The sequence below is a fragment of the Nerophis ophidion genome, unplaced genomic scaffold (assembly GCF_033978795.1).
Source record: "Nerophis ophidion isolate RoL-2023_Sa unplaced genomic scaffold, RoL_Noph_v1.0 HiC_scaffold_48, whole genome shotgun sequence".
Taxonomy (NCBI): Eukaryota; Metazoa; Chordata; class Actinopteri; order Syngnathiformes; family Syngnathidae; genus Nerophis; species Nerophis ophidion.
Genome location: NW_026906970.1, coordinates 32,220 through 52,337, shown reverse-complemented (window position 1 = coordinate 52,337; position 20,118 = coordinate 32,220). Strand labels below are relative to the sequence as shown.

Genomic DNA, 20,118 nt, shown 5'->3' with positions numbered 1-20,118 from the left:
AGAGTCAGTCCAAGTTTACCACAAACAAGTGCTATGGACAGTCTGTGCATGATGTGACAGTGGATCAACACAGCCAAAGTGAAAATGACACATTCTACGTGGATGGCTTGGAAATAGAAAATTGCATTGACTCTGTAAATCCACAACAAAGAGACCAAGATGAAGGATTTGTCACAGTGTGCATAAACGACATGCCAACCAAAATGAAAGTGGATACAGGTGCTAAATGCAATGTAATGTCACTGAAGACTTTCAATAGAGTAAACAGCGGCGTGAAACTCGCCAAACAACACAGAAGCACAAATTTGGTGGCTTACGGAGGAGCCAAAATCGAGACACAAGGTGAAGCTACGCTGACATGCTTTTTAAAGGGACAGCGCCACTTACTGCCATTTTTCACAGTGGATAGAATGTGACATCACTGTTGGGCTTCCGTGCATGCCTGCGTACGGGGCTAGTCGAGTTGAGTCCCGATGTGCACCATGTCACCACAGAGAACACTGGAGAGTTCAGCGCACGGATCCTCACACAATACCAAGATATTTTCAGTGAAGAGCTCGGAGAACTACCAGTTGTTTACACAATGACAGTGGACCCCAATGTGCCGCCAGTTGTTAGGCCGGCCCACCGCATCCCAGTAGCGATGCAAGACTGTGTGAAAGCTGAACTTAAACGCATGGAAAGCATAGACGTTATTACTTCAGTCACCGAACCAACAGCTTGGGTGTCATCCATGGTCGCTGGGCACACAAAAGTCAAATCAGAAATCAGATTGTGCATCAACCCCAAAGATTTAAAGGCCTACTGAAATGAGATTTTCTTATTTAAACGGGGACAGCAGGGCCATTCTATGTGTCATACTTGATCATTTCGCTACATTGCCATATATTTGCTGAAAGGATTTAGTAGTGATCATCCACGATAAATTTCGCAACTTTCGGTGCTAAGAGAAATGCTGGAAGTCGCAGACGATGACGTCACATGTTTGATGGCTCCTCACATATTCACATTGTTTTTAATGGGAGCCTCCAACAAAAAGTGCTATTCGGACCGAGAAAACGACAATTTTCCCATTAATTTGAGCGAGGATGAAAGATTCGTGTTTGGGGATATTGATAGCGACGGACTAGAAAAAAATAATTTAAAAAAAGTTTTTAAAAAAAAACGTGATTGCATTGGGACGGATTCCGAAGTTTTTTGACATATTTACTAAGTTAATTCTAGGAAATCCCTTATCTTTCTATTGTGTTGCCAGTGTTTTAGTGAGTTAAATAGTACCTGATAGTCGGAAGTGTGTCTCCACGACTGTCTTGACGCGCAGTGTCTCAGGGGAGTTGAGGGCATCTATGGATGGCACAAGCTCAGCTTTTCTCCGGTAAGAACTGACTTTTTAACCACAATTATCTCACCGAAACCTGCTGGTTGACATGTGGTCGGGATCCATGTTCTCTTGACCGCGCTCTGATCCATAGGAAAGTTTCACCTCCAGGAATTTTAAACAAGGAATCACCGTGTGTTTGTGTGGCTAAAGGCTAAAGCTTCCCAACTCCATCTTTCTACTGTGACTTCTCCAATATTAATTGAACAAATTGCAAAAGATTCAGCAACACAGATGTCCAAAAAACTGTATAATTATGCCGTTAAAGCAGACGACTTTTAGCTGTGTGTGTGTGTGCAGCGCTCATACTTCCTAAAAACCTGTGACGTCTTGCGTACACGTCATCATTACACAACGTTTCGAAGACGAAACTCCCGGGAAATTTAAAATTGCAATTTATTAAACCAAAAAGGCCATATTGGCATGTGTTGCAATGTTAATATTTCATCATTGATATATAAACTATCAGACTGCGTGGTGGGTAGTAGTGGCTTTCAGTAGGCCTTTAAATGAAGCACTAAAACGGCCCCACCACCCCATGAGAAGTGTGGAGGAGGTAGCAGCACAAATGTTTTCAGTGCTAGATGCAAAAAATTCATTCTGGCAGATCCGCCTGGACAAGAAGTCCTCAATGAAGACAACATTCAGTACTCCTTTTGGACGTTACTGATTCCTTCGCATGCCTTTCGGCATTAACTCAGCAAGCGGAGTATTCCAACGCACAATGGATCAGCTCTTTGCTGGATATCCATGCTCAGTCATCGTCGATGACATCATCATCGGAAGCCAAAAAAGGTGCTAGAACGTGTGAAGGAAATAAACCTCAAACTCAACATGCAGAAATGCAAATTTCGACTTGACCAAGTATGCTACGTTGGTCATATCTTCAGAAGTAAAGGTTTGAAAGCTGACCCCTCCAAAACTGCTGCTATCACAGACATGCCAGTCCCCACAGATGTCACTTCACTTCACCGTTTCCTGGGAATGGTTAACTATCTTGGCAAGCACATTCCAAACCTCAGTGACATCGCAACGCCACTGAGGAAGCTGACTCACAAAGAGACCGCATGGTGCTGGTTCCAGCAACACCAAGATGCTTTCGACCGCCTGAAAGCATGTCTCTCCTTTCCACCAGTATTGGCCTACTAAGATGTCAAAGAGCCAGTCACGCTGACCTGTGACGCGTCATGCTTTGGACTAGGAGCTGCCTCATGCAAAATGGAAGGCCAGTAGCCTTTGCATCCCGCGCCCTTACAGAAACAGAAAGTCAATACGCTCAAATTGAGAAGGAGCTTCTAGCTGTTGTGTTTGCATGCACCAAGTTCAGAGACTATGTGTATGGCAAGGCCACCACAGTAGAAACTGACCACCAACCGTTGGGGACTATCTTGAAGAAACCAATTCACAATGCCCCGGCCCGTCTTCAGCAGATGCTGCTACGCTTGCAAAGCTATGACATAAGCCTAATCTACAAAAAAGGAAAGCACATGTACTTGGCTGACACTCTTTCAAGAGCCCCTAATGCAACAGACAGTGAGAGCCCATCTGACAGTAGTTCTTTCGACGTCATGTCTGTGAGCTACATTTCTACAGCCCGCCTGGAAGAGCTCAAGAAGCACATGGAGGAGGTTGAAGTAATGCAGACTCAGTACAGTTATCCAGCGTAGATGGCTTGCCAGAAAGACTCAGCTGCAGCCTGCCATTGAAGTTTTCTTCCCCTACAGAGACAAACTCACTGTGGAAGATGGAATTGTCATGAAAAGGCAGAAAGCAGTCATTCCAACGTCACTACCAAAAGAGTACATTAATATTGTACACAAAAGTCACCCAGGCATTGAAGCAACCAAACGCAGAGCAAGAGGTATCATCTTTTGGCCATCAATGTCACGAGACATCACTAAAGAACTACTTTTTTGCACAGTGTGCAACAGCACAAAACCACATCAGCAGAAAGAACCACTTCATCTCCATCCAGTTCCAGACCTTCCGTGGTCACAGTTGCTACAAACATTTTTGAATGGCGTGGACAACACTACCAGGTGATAGTGGATTCCTATTCTGGATGGTTTGAAATTGACCTTCTACAAAACATCACAGCGACAGTTGTAATTTCCAAAATGAAATAACATTTTTCATTGCACGGTACACCACACACACTGCTATCTGATAATGTAAGACAGTACAAGTGTGAGCAATTCAGGAAATATGCTGAGGAGCGGGACTTCATCCACACCACCAGTAGCCCAGAGTTTCCCAAGTCGAATGGACTTGCGGAAAGAGCTGTCAGGAGTGACAAGCAACTGATGGAGAAATCCCACCGGGACAAAACTTTTTTTTTTCTTTTTTTTTTTTTTCTTCTTTGTCATGAAAAAGGGAGGTTTTTGTCATGAAAAAGGGAGTTTTTTGTGGTTGGTGCACTAGTTGTAAGTGTATATTGTGTTTTTATGTTGATTTAATAAAAAAATACAAAAAAACATTATTATTATTATTTTTTTTTTATAAAAAATTCTTCCGCGGCCCGGTGGTTGGGGACCACTGTTCTAATGTACATACTTGTTCTTATGCTATCTGAACTCACTATGTTCTCTGCTGGATGTACATATCCTACTAAATAAGACCTACACTGTTTCAATGTCCACATTTCTCTGTTGATGCAATTGTTGATGACTGAAGTACTGATATCAACCAAAGCTCCTCATCCCACCCCCCGGATTGTAAATAATGTAAATAATTAATTGTATATACTATGATGATTAACATGTGTGATGACTGTATTATGCTGATAGTATATATTTGTACCATGAATTGATTAACGTGGACCCTGACTTAAACAAGTTGAAAACTTATTGGGGTGTTACCATTTAGTGGTCAATTGTACGGAATATGTACTGTACTGTGCAATCTACTAATACAAGTATCAATCAATCAATCAATCAATCAAAAATGATATTTCAAATATATAAACCGTATTTTACTTTAAATCATGTATGTATGAGAATAATTAACTAGTACTGTTTTTAATGCACTTATTGTGTTGTCTGTCTAATTGTAATAAATGCAGACGAGGCGTGTTCAACGTTGACTCACACAGCGTGCTCATAACCACATTCTAGCTGTCTGCATGGCGACATACGACACCACTTCACGGGGCTACCGCGCATGCTCGTCACTACTGTTGCATGCTGGGTAGTGTAGTTCTAATACTCCCTAGCTCAAAACATCACAACTATTACTCTTTGGCCCCGCCCCTACGGACGCATGCTTGGAAGACATGCGCTTTGCGGCAAAGTCCTCCTTTTCTCCACACACGCTTCTAAGCCTCGGCACATCTCCTCACATCGCTACTAACTACACTTTATTCATCCTCCGTGTCAGGATAAACTCCACTCGTCTCAGCCACATTTGGAGATTATTAGGCCCGCTTAGCTTGATAGTTGTTTGAGCGCGCCAATTAGCTTAGCATGCTAGTTAGCTTAGCATGTTAGCCGCTAACAAAGAGACGCGGATTTGATCAACACATCGCTTAGTTAAGATCAAGTGTGAGAGTAAAGTGTTGTGATTGTGTGAAAATGTGCGAAAGAACGATAGCAAAGTATGAGGAAGAACTTTGTTGTGTGAAAATGTGTGAAAGAACGATAGCAGAGTACAAAGAGGAACTTTCTCGGACAAAAGAAGAGAACGAGAGACTACGTCAACTATTGGAAGCTGTTTTCAAGAAACCTCAAGTTGTGTTACACAGAACAGGTTTGTTTACTTCTTACTCTCACATCTTTACTAACTTTATATTTCATCATGAACATGACGTGTTTGCAGCAGTCATTTCCATTAGATCAGGGGTGTCCAAACTTTTTCCACAGAGGGCCGAACACGGAAAAATGTAAGCATGCAGGGGCCATTTTGATATTTTTCATTTTCAAACCATAACAAAATATATGGATTTTTTTTTTAATCCTTAGGGCTTCTGGGGAGCATAGAGGGTCTCAGTCACTAAAATGTTAAAAAAAAAGGTCAAATTATTATTATTATTTTTTTATTTAATGCTTACAGTAAATCTCTATATCAACTTGAGGTTGATATAAAGTAAAACAAATAAGGTTTTGTGCCTTTTCAGTCAAAGACAACTTGTTTTTTCATCGTAAAACTGAAATATGCAGTATTTAGATAGATAGTTAGTACTTTATTGATTCCTTCAGGAGAGTTCCTTTATTTAGCAATTCAAGCCCTCAAAGATCAATAATGCAGGACATCATTGATTTTAATTATTTAATATTTTTGAGTAATCACAGTGAAAAGTTAAATAAAATCCTACTAAATATATTTGAGATCCGAAAGGTTCCCCACTCATAAAGTGATTCATTTTTATTAGATTTTTTTTTTTTTACTTTTAACACTTAAATTTAAAGATAAACTTCGGATATATCTGTCGATTTTAAGTTTGAACTATTATTTTGTTTATTTTATGTTCTTTTGTCCAAATTTTGATCTTTTTATATGGCAACCACACAACATATGCAATATTTTTCTACATAAAACATGGAAAAAAAAAACAAATAAAGACACAAGGAAAAAAAAAAACTGCCTGCATGGCAGCTTTGTGTCAACATTGCCACGTTTTCTCACTATATTTCACCTCATTCCACTTTTTTTAAATGTGTTTTTGAATTTTTGCAATACTATCAATTTTGCAATTTTTGCAGAATGTGTGGCGGGTGGGTAAACGATTAGCTGCGGGCCGCAAATGGCCCCCGGGCCGCACTTTGGACACCCCTGCATTAGATAATGTCCAAATAGAGGTGATTTGGCACACTTATAATTAAAAAAACAAAAATAATGTTGTTTTTCATCAGATATGTAGTAGTATTGTATACGTCAGTGGTTCTCAAACTTTTTTTGTCATCCCCCACTTTGGACAAGGGGGAGTTTTCAAGCCCCACCTGCCCCCATCGCCACAACAGAACGCTAATGGGGCGGCATAGCTCGGATGGTAGAGCAGCCGTGCCAGCAACTTGAGGGTTGCAGGTTCGATTCCCGCTTCCGCCATCCTAGTCACTGCCCTTGTGTCCTTGGGCAAGACACTTTACCCACCTGCTCCCAGTGCCACCCACACTGGTTTAAATGTAACTTAGATATTGGGTTTCACTATGTGTGTCACTAGAGAAAAGCGCTATATAAATATAATTCACTAATGCCAAGCTTAACATTTTCAAATGTATTGAACATAAAGTAACATTCATGTCAGGGTTTCCCACACATTCATTTATTTGTGGCGGCTCGCCACGAAAGAATTACGGCCGCCACAAATAAAAAATAAAAAAACATTTTCGGCTTTTGACTCGCTTGACCGCTCATAAAAGCAGTGGGACTCTGTCTGTGAATGGAGCTTGTAGTTACATATTATGTAAATATGATATAAATATGTACATAAAGTGATGTAATTATATTCCAACTCCGCGCTCTTCTTGGTCATTGCCGCCGCAAGAATATAATAATGAAAAAATGTTTTTAAGTGAAATTCCCTCCCGTTCCTCGCGCCCCACCTGTCATGTCTCTATTCCCCACAGGTGGGGCCCGCCCCACACTTTGAGAAACGCTGGTATATGTGGACGGGGGCCCTGCTTTGGTAATAATGTGTACCCCTCTCAGAGATCATATTTAGTTCCACTTCAAACATTCACATGATGAAAAATAAGATGAGATGGTAAAACGTGAACAGTTGTGGAACCTTTTTACTCGGGGGGTGACGGGATCTCGTTGGAAGCGCGATGTATGAGCAGACGCCGTTTAGGTAAAACAAAAAGGTGTCTGCCAATTTAGTTTACAATGTCATTACGTCAGTAGTTGTCAAACTTTTTTAACCAAGTACCACCTCAGAAAATACTTGGATTTCCAAGTACCACCATCATGAACAGCATTAAAATACAGTAGCATAGTAGGCCTTAATTATTCATTAAAAACAAGGAGGACACATTATTTAACGAGTATATTTAATAATTTTAAATACTGTTGCATTACACACAGTTTGAACAGTAACACTGTGTTTGCATGTAGGAATTGATTGAATGATTGATTGATACTTTTATTAGTAGATTGCACAGTTCGGTACATATTCCGTACAATTGAACACCCGAATAAGTTTTTCAACTTGTTTAAGTCGGGGTCCACGTTAATCAATTCATGTTACAAAATGAATTGATTGGAAAATAAAAGACTGTACTTAAATATTACATAGTGCACACTAGATAGATTCTGGTGCGCACCAGATAGTTTCTAGGATGCAGCTTCCTCAGTTGACCTCTGACCTGGTCCACAAAGATGACTAATGTCTGGTGGAGGAGTAGGGGGTTGCAACCATGGCTGGGGGGGAGAAGACGAGGGGGTGGCTGCGATGAGGAAAGGGCTAAAAAGGCAGTAAAAACTTTTTAAACAAAGTGTTTGCTCGTGACGTTTTCTGAAATTTGTAGGTATATTCTTGCTATCGTTTTCAGAAGGTATAATATTGTGTTTCAGAGATATGCTTTGACATTTTTGCCGATGACATCTATTAAACAAGACAAGGAGCAAAGAAATCAAACACAGACAGGATTCAATTTAGCTCATGAGGAGAAACGTCTTGGCTGCAACTTCGTACAGTTTCCCACCACGCTCTGACGAGGGAGTTCCACGCGTCCTCTTTCCTTTGGGCCTTTTCTGATTACATAGCTTCAGATGTTTCTAAAGGGAGGGGGGTCGTAAATGGCTGTCGCACTCGATCATAAACCGTTAAAAGAAAAGGTGCCTTGTGCTGCGTCAGGTCTGCTCCCTCTCCGCTTTGTAGCTCTCGGGTCAAGAAAAGGTCTCCTGTGGCTGTCAATAGATCAAAGAAACCGACACCTCCATGTTGCATCCCATCGCAGATACTGGAGTTTTACAAGCCTTTTGTTTGATAAGATGAAAGACAGTTTTGGTGTTCTCGCAGGGGACCTGAATTCAATGGAAAACAAAGTTGTTTTATAACTTATATACAATTATTCTGACAATTTTGTTATTATTGTTGATATTATCTGGAATCGATTATTGGTCGCAGTAAAGTAGCAAATTGGGTAGTTTTTAGCTCTAAATGGGGTATTTCAACAAGTAAACAGTACAGTAGGTACTAGGTTTATACATGTGTAATGCCCATAAGGGTATTCCAGTACAATATGCCGAGATGAGATGTGTAAATATCAAAATATTACTTGAAATCAATTTTTGGCAGCAGTAAAGTGGTTGTTTTGGTATATTTTAGCTTTGTAAAGGGTATTTCTACAAGTATACAGTAGGTAATTGATTTATATATATGTCATGCCCATAAGAGTATTTAGTAAAATATGCAGAGATGAGATGTGTCAGTATCAAAATATTACTTAAAATACATTTTTGGCAGCAGTAAAGTGGCCATTTGGGTAGATATTTGCTCTAAAAATGGTATTTCAACAAGTAAACGGTACAGTAGGTACTTGATTTTGATACATGTAATGCTCATAAGGGTATTTTAGTAAACTATGCAGAGATGAGATTTGTCAGTATCAAAATATTACTTGAAATCAAATTTTGGCAGCAGCAGAGTGGTTGTTTTGGTATATTTTAGCTTTGTAAAAGGTATTTCTACAAGTATACAGTACAGTAGGTACTTTATATATATATGTAATGTCCATAAGAGTATTCTAGTAAAATATGCAGAGATGAGATGTGTCAATATCAAAATATTACTTAAAATACATTTTTGGCAGCAACAAAGTGGCCATTTGGGTAGATATTTGCTCTAAAAAGGGTATTTCAACAAGTAAACAGTACAGTAGGTACTTGATATTGATATATGTAATGCTCATAAGGGTATTCTAGTAAAATGCGTGTGTGTAAATATGCGATGTGTAAATATCAAAATATTACATCAAATCACTTTTTTATTCAAGATTGTTTATTGTCATATGCACAGTTAAACAGACAGTTTGCCGTACAATGAAAATCTTACTTTGCTAGTCCACCCTTCAACAAGTCACACGGTACTTAGCTAAAAATAAAAAATAAAAATGTATATACAAGGCACAGTAAGTAACATAACATTATTGCACATTCTGATTGACAGTCAACAGTATAAATATGGAGGTGACCTTGGGTCACAGCAGCAGTTAAAGTGTCTTTAGTGATCAACGGTGAAACGTGTCTACAGTGATGGTTCACAGTTAGGGGGTGGTCAAGGTAGCTGTCTTTTGTTCAAAAAGACAAAAGTAAAAACGGGGAGTTGGAGGGAGCTAGCATTCAAAAGTTAGCATTCACAAGCCTGATGGCCTGTGGGAAGAAACTGTTAGTCAGTCTGGTAGTCCTGGATTTCAGGCTCCTGTATGGTCTGCCTGATGGTAGGAGGCTGAAGAGACTGTGTACTGTCCTTGATGATGATGTGTGCTCTCCTGGTGGCCCTGGTAGACTACATGTCCTGTAGTGAGGGGAAGGCTGCTCCTGATATGTACTGAGCAGTTTTAATCACTCGCTGGAGTGCCTTCCTGTCCTTAGCAGTGCAGTTTCCATACCAGACCGTGATTGAGCTGGTAAGGACACTCTCAACCGTACTTCTATAGAAGTTGCTGAGAATTTTTGGTGGCATGCCAAATTTTCTCAGCCTTCTTAGGAAGTACAGTCGCTGCTGGGCTTTCTTTATTGTTTGTTGGGTGTTGTGTCCCCAGGTGAGGTCCTCGCTGATGTGGGTCCCGGGGAATTTACAGGTTTTCACCCTGTCCACCTTTGTCCCCCCTATGTACAGAGGTGTGTACTGTGCACTCCTTCTCCATGGGTCAATAATCATCTCCTTGGTCTTGTCTGTGTTCAAGAAGAGATTATTATCCTGACACCAGGCCACCAGTTCCGCTACCTCCCTTCTGTACACTGCCTCAGATCCCCCGGTGATCAGTCCGACGACCGTAGTATCATCTGCTAACTTGATGATAGTGGTGTTGTTCTGGGAGGCCACACAGTCGTGTGTGAAGAGGGTGTACAATAGGGGGCTCAGCACGCAGCCTTGGGGGGTCCCAATGCTTAGAACCTTTGTTCCTGATGTCTGGTTGCTGATTCTGACTGACTGGGGCCGGTTTGTGAGAAAGTTCAGGACCCAGTCACAGAGAGTTGGTGTCAGACCAACAGTGATGAGTTTAGCAGTGAGTTTTTGTGGGATGACCGTGTTAAAAGCAGAGCTGTAGTCGATGAATAATAGCCTGGCATAGGTGTCCTTGCCCTCTACGTGGGTGAGGGTGGTGTGGATGACGGGGTTGACTGCAACCTCAGTGGACCGGTTCTGCCGGTAGGCAAACTGTAGAGCAGGGGTCACCAACGCGGGCACCAGGTCGCCTGTTAGGACCAGATGAATCGCCCGCTGGCCTTTTCGAAAAATAGCTCAAATAGCAGCACTTACCAGTGAGCTGCCTCTATTCTTTAAATTGTATTTATTTACTAGCAAGCTGGTCTCGCTTTGCTTGACCTTTTTAATTCTAAGAGAGACAAAACTCAAACAGAATTTGAAAATCCAAGAAAATATTTTAAAGACTTGGTATTCACTTGTTTAAATACATTCATTTATTTTTTTTACTTTGCTTCTTATAACTCTCAGAAAGACAATTTTTTGAGAAAATATACAACCTTAAAATTGATTTTAGGATTTTTAAACACATTCACCTTTTTACCTTTTCAATACCTTCCTCTTCCATCCATCCATCCATTTTTCTACCGCTTATTCCCTTTCGGGGTCGCGGGGGGCGCTGGCGCCTATCTCAGCTACAATCGGGCGGAAGGCGGTTTCTTTCCTGTAAATTTAAATCAATGTTCAAGTATTTTTTTATTTTTATTGTAAGGAATAATAAATACATTTTAATATAATTCTTCATTTTAGCTTCTGTTTTTTCGACAAAGTATATTAGTGAAATATTTCTTCAAACTTATTATGATTAAAATTCTAAGAAATTATTCTGGCAAATCTACAAAATCTGTAGAATCAAATTTAAATCTTATTTCAAAGTATTTTGAATTACTTTTAAAATTTTTGTTATGGAAGATTTAGAAGAAATAATGATTTGTCTTTGTTAGAAATATCGCTTGGTCCAATTTATTATATATTCTAACAAAGTGCAGATTGGATTTTAACCTATTGAAAACATGTCATCAAAATTCAAAAATTAATATTAATCAGGAAAAATTACTAATGATGTTCCATAAATTATTTTTTTTAATTTTTTCAAAAAGATTCAAATTAGCTAGTTTTTCTCTTCATTTTTTTCGGTTGAATTTTGAATTTTAAAGATAAACTATTTTTAAAAATTTTATTTTAATTTTTTTCGTGTTTTCTCCTCTTTTAAACTGTTCAATTAAGTTTTTTTTTCATCATTTATTCTCTACAAAAAAAAAAATCCGTAAAAAGAAAAAACATTTACGACAAAATGACAGACAGAAATTGTGTTGGCCCTGCGATGAGGTGGCGACTTGTCCAGGGTGCACCCCGCCTTCCGCCCGATTGTAGCTGAGATAAGCGCCAGCGCCCCCCGCAACCCCAAAAGGGAATAAGCGGTAGAAAATGGATGGATGGAAATACCCATTTTTTATATATATAGATTTATTTATTTAAGGTAATTTGAGCAAATTGGCTATTTCTGGCAATTTATTTAAGAATGTATCAAACTGGAAGCCCTTCGCATTGATCAGTACCCAAGAAGTAGCTCTTGGTTTCAAAAAGGTTGGTGACCCCTGCTGTAGAGGGTCCAGTGTGTCTGGGATGGTCTTCTTGATGTGTGACATGACTATCCTCTCGAAGCACTTCATCACTATTGGGGTGAGTTGTCTAGTATGTTTACTATTTTATTTAGGAAAAACTTTGAATAAGAATCATATGTTTAATGTACCCTAAGATTTTTTGTTAAAATAAAGCCAATAATGTACTTTTTTGTGGTCCCATTTATTTAGAGAAGTATTGAAAAGTATCGAAATACATTTTGGTATAGGTCCCGGTACTATAATATTGGTATCGGGACAACACTAGTAAGAACAGAATTCATTGGTTGATTCTTTGACCACCTTAGTAGTCATTTTTTCACTGGAGAGATTAGTCTCTACGATGCAACCAAGATAGGTAATCTCATTTTTGTTTGTTATTATATTGTCACCCACTTTGAGTGTGAAGTTATCTACTTTTCTGAGGATAGGAATTGACCCAAAGACCTGTGTACTTGCAAGTACCGAGGCAAGTCTTATTTCGGCAGTTTGTCATTGAAAGACTTGCTAGTCTAGGTCTTGAGGATTCTAGCTTCTCTTGTTTTGTGGCCGTTAGCCTCGGTTCTGTTCTTCATGGGTACAGAAAATGATGGAATGATCACTTAAGCCTAATACAGTAGTTCCACTCGTAGTGATCTGAGACTGGTCAGAAGTAACAAGGAGGTCTATGAAGGTTTAACAGGACTCACTCACCCTGGTAGTTTGCTTAATGAGCTAAGTGAGACAATGTTGGTGGCACAGCTTAGTGAAGGTTTTAAAAATGGGTGCATCCTTTCAGGACATATCTGTGTTCCAGTCCCCAAGAAGTAAACCTGTATCAACATGTTTACATAAAACCCACACAGTCACTAAATACATTTTATACTGTAAACAAATCTAATTAAAGTTATAATTTCACTTCCTAAATCTGACTTACAAGTATCAATAAGTGAACATAAACAATTATTTTCAATAACTAAAGTAGTCAAAACTTGAATTATTAAGGTGACTGACTTTCCTTCAGCTTGTCGTAGATGGTCTCCTATTCCTAAAGAGGAATTGTTGATGAAGATACTCCATAAAACAGCACATAGTAAAACATGTTTTTGTGAAAGTTCCTTTTGGCCCAGCCAACAAAATGACCACCAAAAAATATTTTGCATGATCACAAAAACATACCATGAATGTTATTGCAGTGATTTTGGAATTAGATTTTTTGAATTTCCAGGATATTTTAGTTATAGTAATAACTATGGCATTAAAATAATATGGTTAAGTTTACAGATAAAGTTTAGGTGTCATAGACCGTATACACAAAACAATATTTACCCACTTTACATCAGTGAAGTTAAGAGTGCTTCAATCAATGCTGCCTCGTACTTATAAAAACTTTTCAAATTGCCCCTCATTAAATTTCCAAGTCTGTTTTTGTACTCACTGTACCACTTTTGAATTAATTTTAGGAAAAAAGGAGGTATTTCCTGTGTTTTTATTGGTTGTTTTGCTACACACTTTTAACACAACACAGGAAAGAACACAAATAATGTCATTGTGTTAACAGTGTCAGTTCAAAACTATTTCTATTCTCTCTTTATCTTATTTACTTATTTACCCAACAGATGTCCAGCAGCCCCCTCACATAAAAAAGGAAGAGGAGGATCCACAGCCCCCCCACATGAAAGAGGAAGAGGAGGAAGTGTGGATCAGTCAGGAGGGAGAGTGTCCTGTAGGGCAGGAGGAGGCTGATGTCAGCAAGTTTCCACTGACTGTTGTCTCTGTGAAGACTGAAGAGCATGAAGACAAACCACCTGAGTCCTCACAGCTTCATCACAGTCCAAGTAAGCACAACATTTTATTCTCAGGGCATTCAATCCATCACAACTGGACTCTTCACTTTGTCTTACAAGACCTTTGTCCTCTCATCCAAGTAGGCTTCATCACTTCATGCTCATACATTTCAAGTCTTGAATATAATCACTGGAATTTAGAGGTGAACTGCACTTTTTGGGTTTTTTTTTCTATTTTTCACAATCATTATGAAAGACACAACGGTTGATATATTTACACAAAATAAATCACATTCTAACTGGGCTGGGCGATATGGCCTTTTAATAATATCTCAATATTTTTAGTCCACATCACGATACAGCATATATATGTGGATATTTTGCCTTAGCCTTGAATGAACACTTGATGCATATAATCACAGCAGTATGATGATTCTATGTGTCTACATTCAAACATTCTTCTTCATACTGCATTCATATATGCTACTTTTAAACTTTCATGCAGAGAGGGAAACCACAACTAAGTCAAATTAGCAAAAGTGTATTTATTAAACAGTTATTAAACAGTGGCACAAACATTCATGTCATTTCCAAACAGAAAGTGCAAGATTGTCAGAGACATTTCAAAACAAGCTATGAGTGCACTTTTGTGCATGATGTCACTAAGATGACATCAAAACAACACTAAATTACAGTGCTCTTTGTGTACTGAAGGCCACTACAATAGTTTAAAACAAATAAAGTGCACTTTTCTGCATGATGTCACTAAGATGACATCAAAACAACACTAAATTACAGTGCACTTTGTGTACAGAAGGCCACTACAATAGTTTAAAACAAATAAAGTGCACTTTTGTGCATGATGTCACACAAGCTATTTCAATAAGTGTCAAATAAAAATGTGCTGCATAATAGGAAATCAAATAGTGTATGTCCTTCGCTATGTGGTAGGTTCCTAGGGACGTTATCTCCTTCTGTTGTTGACCAATTTTTTAATATGGGGTTGATGTGGAAATGGTTGCTTGGGCATTTTGTGGGTGTGGCACCAAACTGAGATGTTGACATGCAGAGTTTCAAGGACTCCTCATTCTTTAGCGGGTGACTTTTCAAATGATGCTACACATTAGCGGTGCTGCTACTTTTTGTAGCAACACTTTTGCCACATACTTGTAGGGCTGGGCGATAAAACAATAACAATATATATCGCGATAGACATGTGATCACTATCAATAGAAAATGGGGTTGATAGAACGTTCGATAATTTCATTGAGTTCTGTTAGAAAAAAAATAGGAAGTAAGGCCCAGCTGGAACCGCACGGCACTTTGGGAGGTGTAGGCAGAGGAAGGGCTTTGGCTTCTCGACCTATCACGGCTGAGCCTGAACCGCAAGGCATTCTGGGAAATGCTAACAGGAAATTAAAAAAAGCAACAACGTCTAGCTGACCACGAGGAGTGAAACGAAATGGGAATATGAGTACGGCAGCACGAGAGGAAATTGTAAATAAAAAGTGAAGCGATGGTTGAGTAGTTGCTTGAGTTATTTTTTTTATATGCTGAAGTTGGTTTGATTATTCCATAAATGACTGAAGAGGGTAAAAGGTTTGTTTTGTCACAGATGTTCAGACGCAAGTTTATTCCGATGTTTATAATATTCTGTTAGACATGTTTGTTTCTGCTTGCTTAATTTGACTGTTATTTATTTGCATATATCGTTACCAATATGGCTTCAAAGCCTGAGTTGTACACTACTAATTTCTTAATTACAATACTTTGCACATTTTGTTAGATTAAGCATTTGTTTAATGTCAATATTTTGCACATCGACCAGTATTTTCATTTATAATGCTGACATCGTTTGAAAGGTTAAAGGTTAAATTTAAAATAAAAGTATTTAATTTCAGCCTTTTTTCTCCTGGTCTTTATTTAAAACAGTTGGGTTTTTTTTATATCAATAATTATCAATATCGACTGATATGAAACAGTTATATCGTGATACATTTTTTAGTCGTATCGCCCAGCCTTACATACTTGACATATTACGGTTGTCTCGATATATGGAGTATATTCCATATATCGCCCAGCCCTAATTCTTACTCATAAATGTAAATAAAAGTCCACTTGCAATGGAGCCAATGGGAGGTCCTCTCTAAAATGAATGAGCTTTTTTTCAAAATGACACCATTTACACATTTTTCAACCGATTCAAACAATTCAACATATTCCACTAATTCTGGAAATTGAAATTACAACATTTTTCAACCCACCTTAACCGTTCCACCGTCAAATCAATCCTTTTAATCAGGACAGAAAACAAAGCTGTTTTTGAATTGGAAAAATTTCCAGTGTTCCCGAAATTAAAGAAATTCCATAAAACCATTTCTCAATTAAAAATGTTACGACTTCAACATTTCTAAACCGATTTGAAAAATTCCAACACCAACCATTTCAACTCATTCAGAACATTCACATTTTTTAGCATGTCCCAAAAAATTCCTGCTTTCCCCGAAATTCTCCAAAATTTCCATGAAATTCCCATTGAAAGGAATAAAATAAAAGTTCCAGAACTCCCACATTTTTCATCTGATTCAAACCGTTCCAACTTCAAAATATTCAGTGTGTTCAGGAATTGTGTGCTCCCTTTCAACACTTATTAAAAGAAATTCCTGGATTTTCTGGAATTCCCGGTTTTTAGGGACATTTTCCCCATTCAAAACGAATTATCCATGTTTCAAATTTCCACAATTCCCACATCTTTCAAACCATTCTACCTTCAACACATTCAATTCATCCTGGAAATTCAAACAACCAGTTTTCCACATTCAACAAATTTACAGGAATTCCCGTTTTTTTCTAACCTTATTTCCAACCTTCTTTAGTGCGATGACTCCTTTCACATTGTTCAACCCATTTCAACCGTTCCACTGTCAAAACATTCCTCTGAGTCAGGACAAAAAAGCATGTTGGTTTAAGAACTTAAAAAAAATCCCGGTTTTCCCGAAGTTCAAAGTCTTCAACATTCAAACTATTCTTACATTCATACTACATTCTGTCAACCTTTCAGTTCAACTTCAGCATTGGAGAATTCACACAGAATTCTTTCAGGAATTGCTTCATCTAGTTAATATTATTATAATAATTAAATGTAGCTTACCACATTGAATGTGTGGACTGCATGAATGATGTCTTCTCAGTTCTCACTCTAACGCAATTTGAGTGTCTAGAAACACACTAAATTAATTCAATATTACTATTATTAATAAGGTAAACAAGTTATCTTTTGAAGGAGTAGTCAGTAATCTGATTACTTCTTCCCAGTTTAACTGTGGCGACATTATCTAAATGAAAGCAAAACAGATGTCATCTTTTTTGGCCAACATGCGTGACCCCGAATGGGACAAGCAGTAGACAATGGATGGATGGATGTTGACTATGCTCATGCTATTTTTAGAGCAGACGTGTCTCTAAAGATAAATGTGAAAATGGCAGTAATTATTGTCCACCAGCAGGGGGAGCTCTTTACTAGTACTACTGCGTGGAGGCTGGCATGTGGTACATTATTTCCTGTGTGTGTATGACTTATTCAGAGGGACAACAGCACACTTTCACGTATGGCGTCTACCATTAAGGATTGCAGGAATGACTTTTAGGATGTTTTTATATGAATAGGGTGGATTGGACGTTGGCCTGGGAAGGCATTCCCCTGAAGGTCTTCTTCATGTGTCAGCTGGAAGTACCCTGACTGCTGTGAGGGGAAAATGATGAGATTGTGAGATCATATGTTGGTGCAGGACAATGTCTCATGTGACTGAGCAAAGCTGGACTTTTCTGAAGAATGTTTGTTTTGTCCTGTCCCGCAGACCTCAATGAAGAACATCTACCTCATGAGCAGGAGGTGGAACCACAGTACCCCCACATACACAAGGAAGAAGAGGTACCACATTCCCAACACATCAAAGAGGGAGGAGAGGAGCCACATCCCCCCCACATTAAAGAGGAAGACGAGACGCCACAGACCCATAATGTTAAACTGACCCTTCACATTAAAGGGCAAGCGGAGGACCCACTGATCTTACACATCAAAAAGGAAGAGGATGATCCACTGACCCCTCCCTTTAAGGAGCAAGAGAACCCACTGAACCCTTACTTTAAAGAGGAAGAAGAGGACCAAGAGCCGCCGCACATTAAAGAGGAAGAGGAGGAAGAGGGCATCAGTCAGCCTAAATGGTTGGAGGAGTTCCCAGTGACTGGTGTCCCTGTGAAGAGTGAAGATGATGAGGTGAAAGGTGAAAGTGAGGAGAGGGGAGGGGGGGAGCCTCCAAGCAGCAGCTCAACACAACACATGACAACAGAAGCTGATGGAGACCACTGTGGAGGATCACAAGCAGACAAGCTCTTAGCTCCACTATCAGATAGTGAGGACACAACGTCACACTCTCCTGACACTGATGATGAAGACTCTAAAGATGATAAGACATGTCACACTGACAACACTCACTTCACATGTTCTCACTGTCACAAAACCTTTCAATACCATTGTCGTCTGAAAAGACACATGAGAACACACACTGGAGAAAAACCTTTTTCTTGTTCACTCTGTAGTAAAGGTTTTACACAAAGTCACAATTTGAAAGTCCACATGAGAACACACACTGGAGAAAAAACATTTTCTTGTTCAATCTGTGGTAAAAGTTTTGCACAAAGTCAGGATTTGAAAAAACACTGGAGAACACACACTGGAGAAAAACCTTTTTCCTGTTCAATCTGTGGTAAAGGTTTTGCACAAAGTCAGGATTTGAAAGTACACATGAGAACACACACTGGTGAAAAAGCTTTTTCCTGTTCAACCTGTGGTAAAGGTTTTACACAAAGTCAGAATTTGAAAGCACACAAGAGAACACACACTTGTGATAAATCACATTCCTGTTCAATCTGCAACAGAAGCTTTGGTGACCAACCAACCCTTGTAGCACACATGAGAACACACAGTGGTAAAAAAACTTTTTCTTGTTCAATATGTGGTAAAGGTTTTGCACAAAGTCAGGATTTGAAAAGACACATGAGAACACACACTGGTGAAAAACCTTTTTCTTGTTCAACCTGTGGTAAAAGTTTTACACAAAGTCAAAGTTTGAAAAGACACATGAGAACACACACTGGTGAAAAGGCTTTTTCCTGTTCAACCTGTGGTAAAGGTTTTACACAAAGTCAAGATGTGAAAGTACACATGAGAACACACACTGGTGAAAAATCACATTCCTGTTCAATCTGCAACAGAAGCTTTGGTGAACGATCAAGCCTTGTAGCACACATGAGAAGACACCCAGGAGAGAAAGTGTTGAGTTGCAGTGTGTGTGGTGAAAGATTGTCTTCTAAGTACCAGTGTAAGAAACACAAGTGTGCTGGTGAGAACAGCAGCAGCAAATGAAACTGCAGGATTTGAAATAAACTGTCCAGACTTTCATTTTGACTTTCTAACAACATCATCACATATAACATGTTATTGTTTGTGTAACAATCTTTTTTAATATGCTTCTACATTTATAGATGAGATAGTTTGGAATATGGAAATATTACATATTTGTATTTCTAATGGTAATAATCCCATAGATTAGCCCCTATTTATTATATACATATGTACTGCTTCACATCTGAAACATCTTCTGGACCACTTCAGGAAGCATATTATTATTTACTTTTTACATAATTTGAACAGTTGTCTTTTATACAATTTTGAAATGTTAAGTTTTATTAATCATTTGTTGGGTCTCTATAATCCATTGTATTAATTATCTTTATTACTGTCTTTTGTAATATGATGATTGTGTTGTGATTGTTTTATATGTATGTCCCCAGACCTTTATGCAATATTAAAAAATAGATGAAATGGCTGAATTGTTTGTGGAAGGATGGTTTTGTTTTTACTAACATACATTTGTGGATAAAACACAAATTTCAATTATTGTGTTTTAAAACATTTTAATGTTTTTTTTTGTTGTTATTTTTTTAACATCCTCCAAAACAATATCAATATCATTCAAAGTTTGGAATGTCAGGCAAAAGCCAATTCTGTACATCATCCTACAGAGATTTACTTGGCATAAATTCATAGAGCTTTTCCGTTGGCGAGGGCAGAAATTGGCGTTTTATCCGATTTTGAGTCACAAATATATCAGATTGTAATCAGGGTGCCAATGCTGGATACTTTTA

General features: G+C 38.6%; 1 protein-coding gene across 4 annotated transcripts in view; it reads left to right on the top strand.

The window, feature by feature from the left end:
* LOC133546908 (gastrula zinc finger protein XlCGF57.1-like) overlaps positions 1-19,803 on the top strand; it is a 106,062-nt gene extending 86,259 nt beyond the window's left edge. The window contains exons 1-3 of one of the 4 annotated variants that reach the window (XM_061892752.1): positions 4,611-5,122; positions 13,744-13,962; positions 17,769-19,803. In XM_061892752.1, coding sequence (XP_061748736.1) covers positions 4,948-5,122; positions 13,744-13,962; positions 17,769-19,336 — 1,962 coding nt within the window. In that variant the 5' untranslated portion in view covers positions 4,611-4,947 and the 3' untranslated portion in view covers positions 19,337-19,803. Of the gene's footprint in view, positions 1-4,610; positions 5,123-12,066; positions 12,207-13,743; positions 13,963-17,768 lie in introns of those variants that run through there. The other 3 variants (XM_061892756.1, XM_061892753.1, XM_061892755.1) reach the window with 3 other exon arrangements.
* Positions 19,804-20,118: the final 315 nt, after the last annotated feature.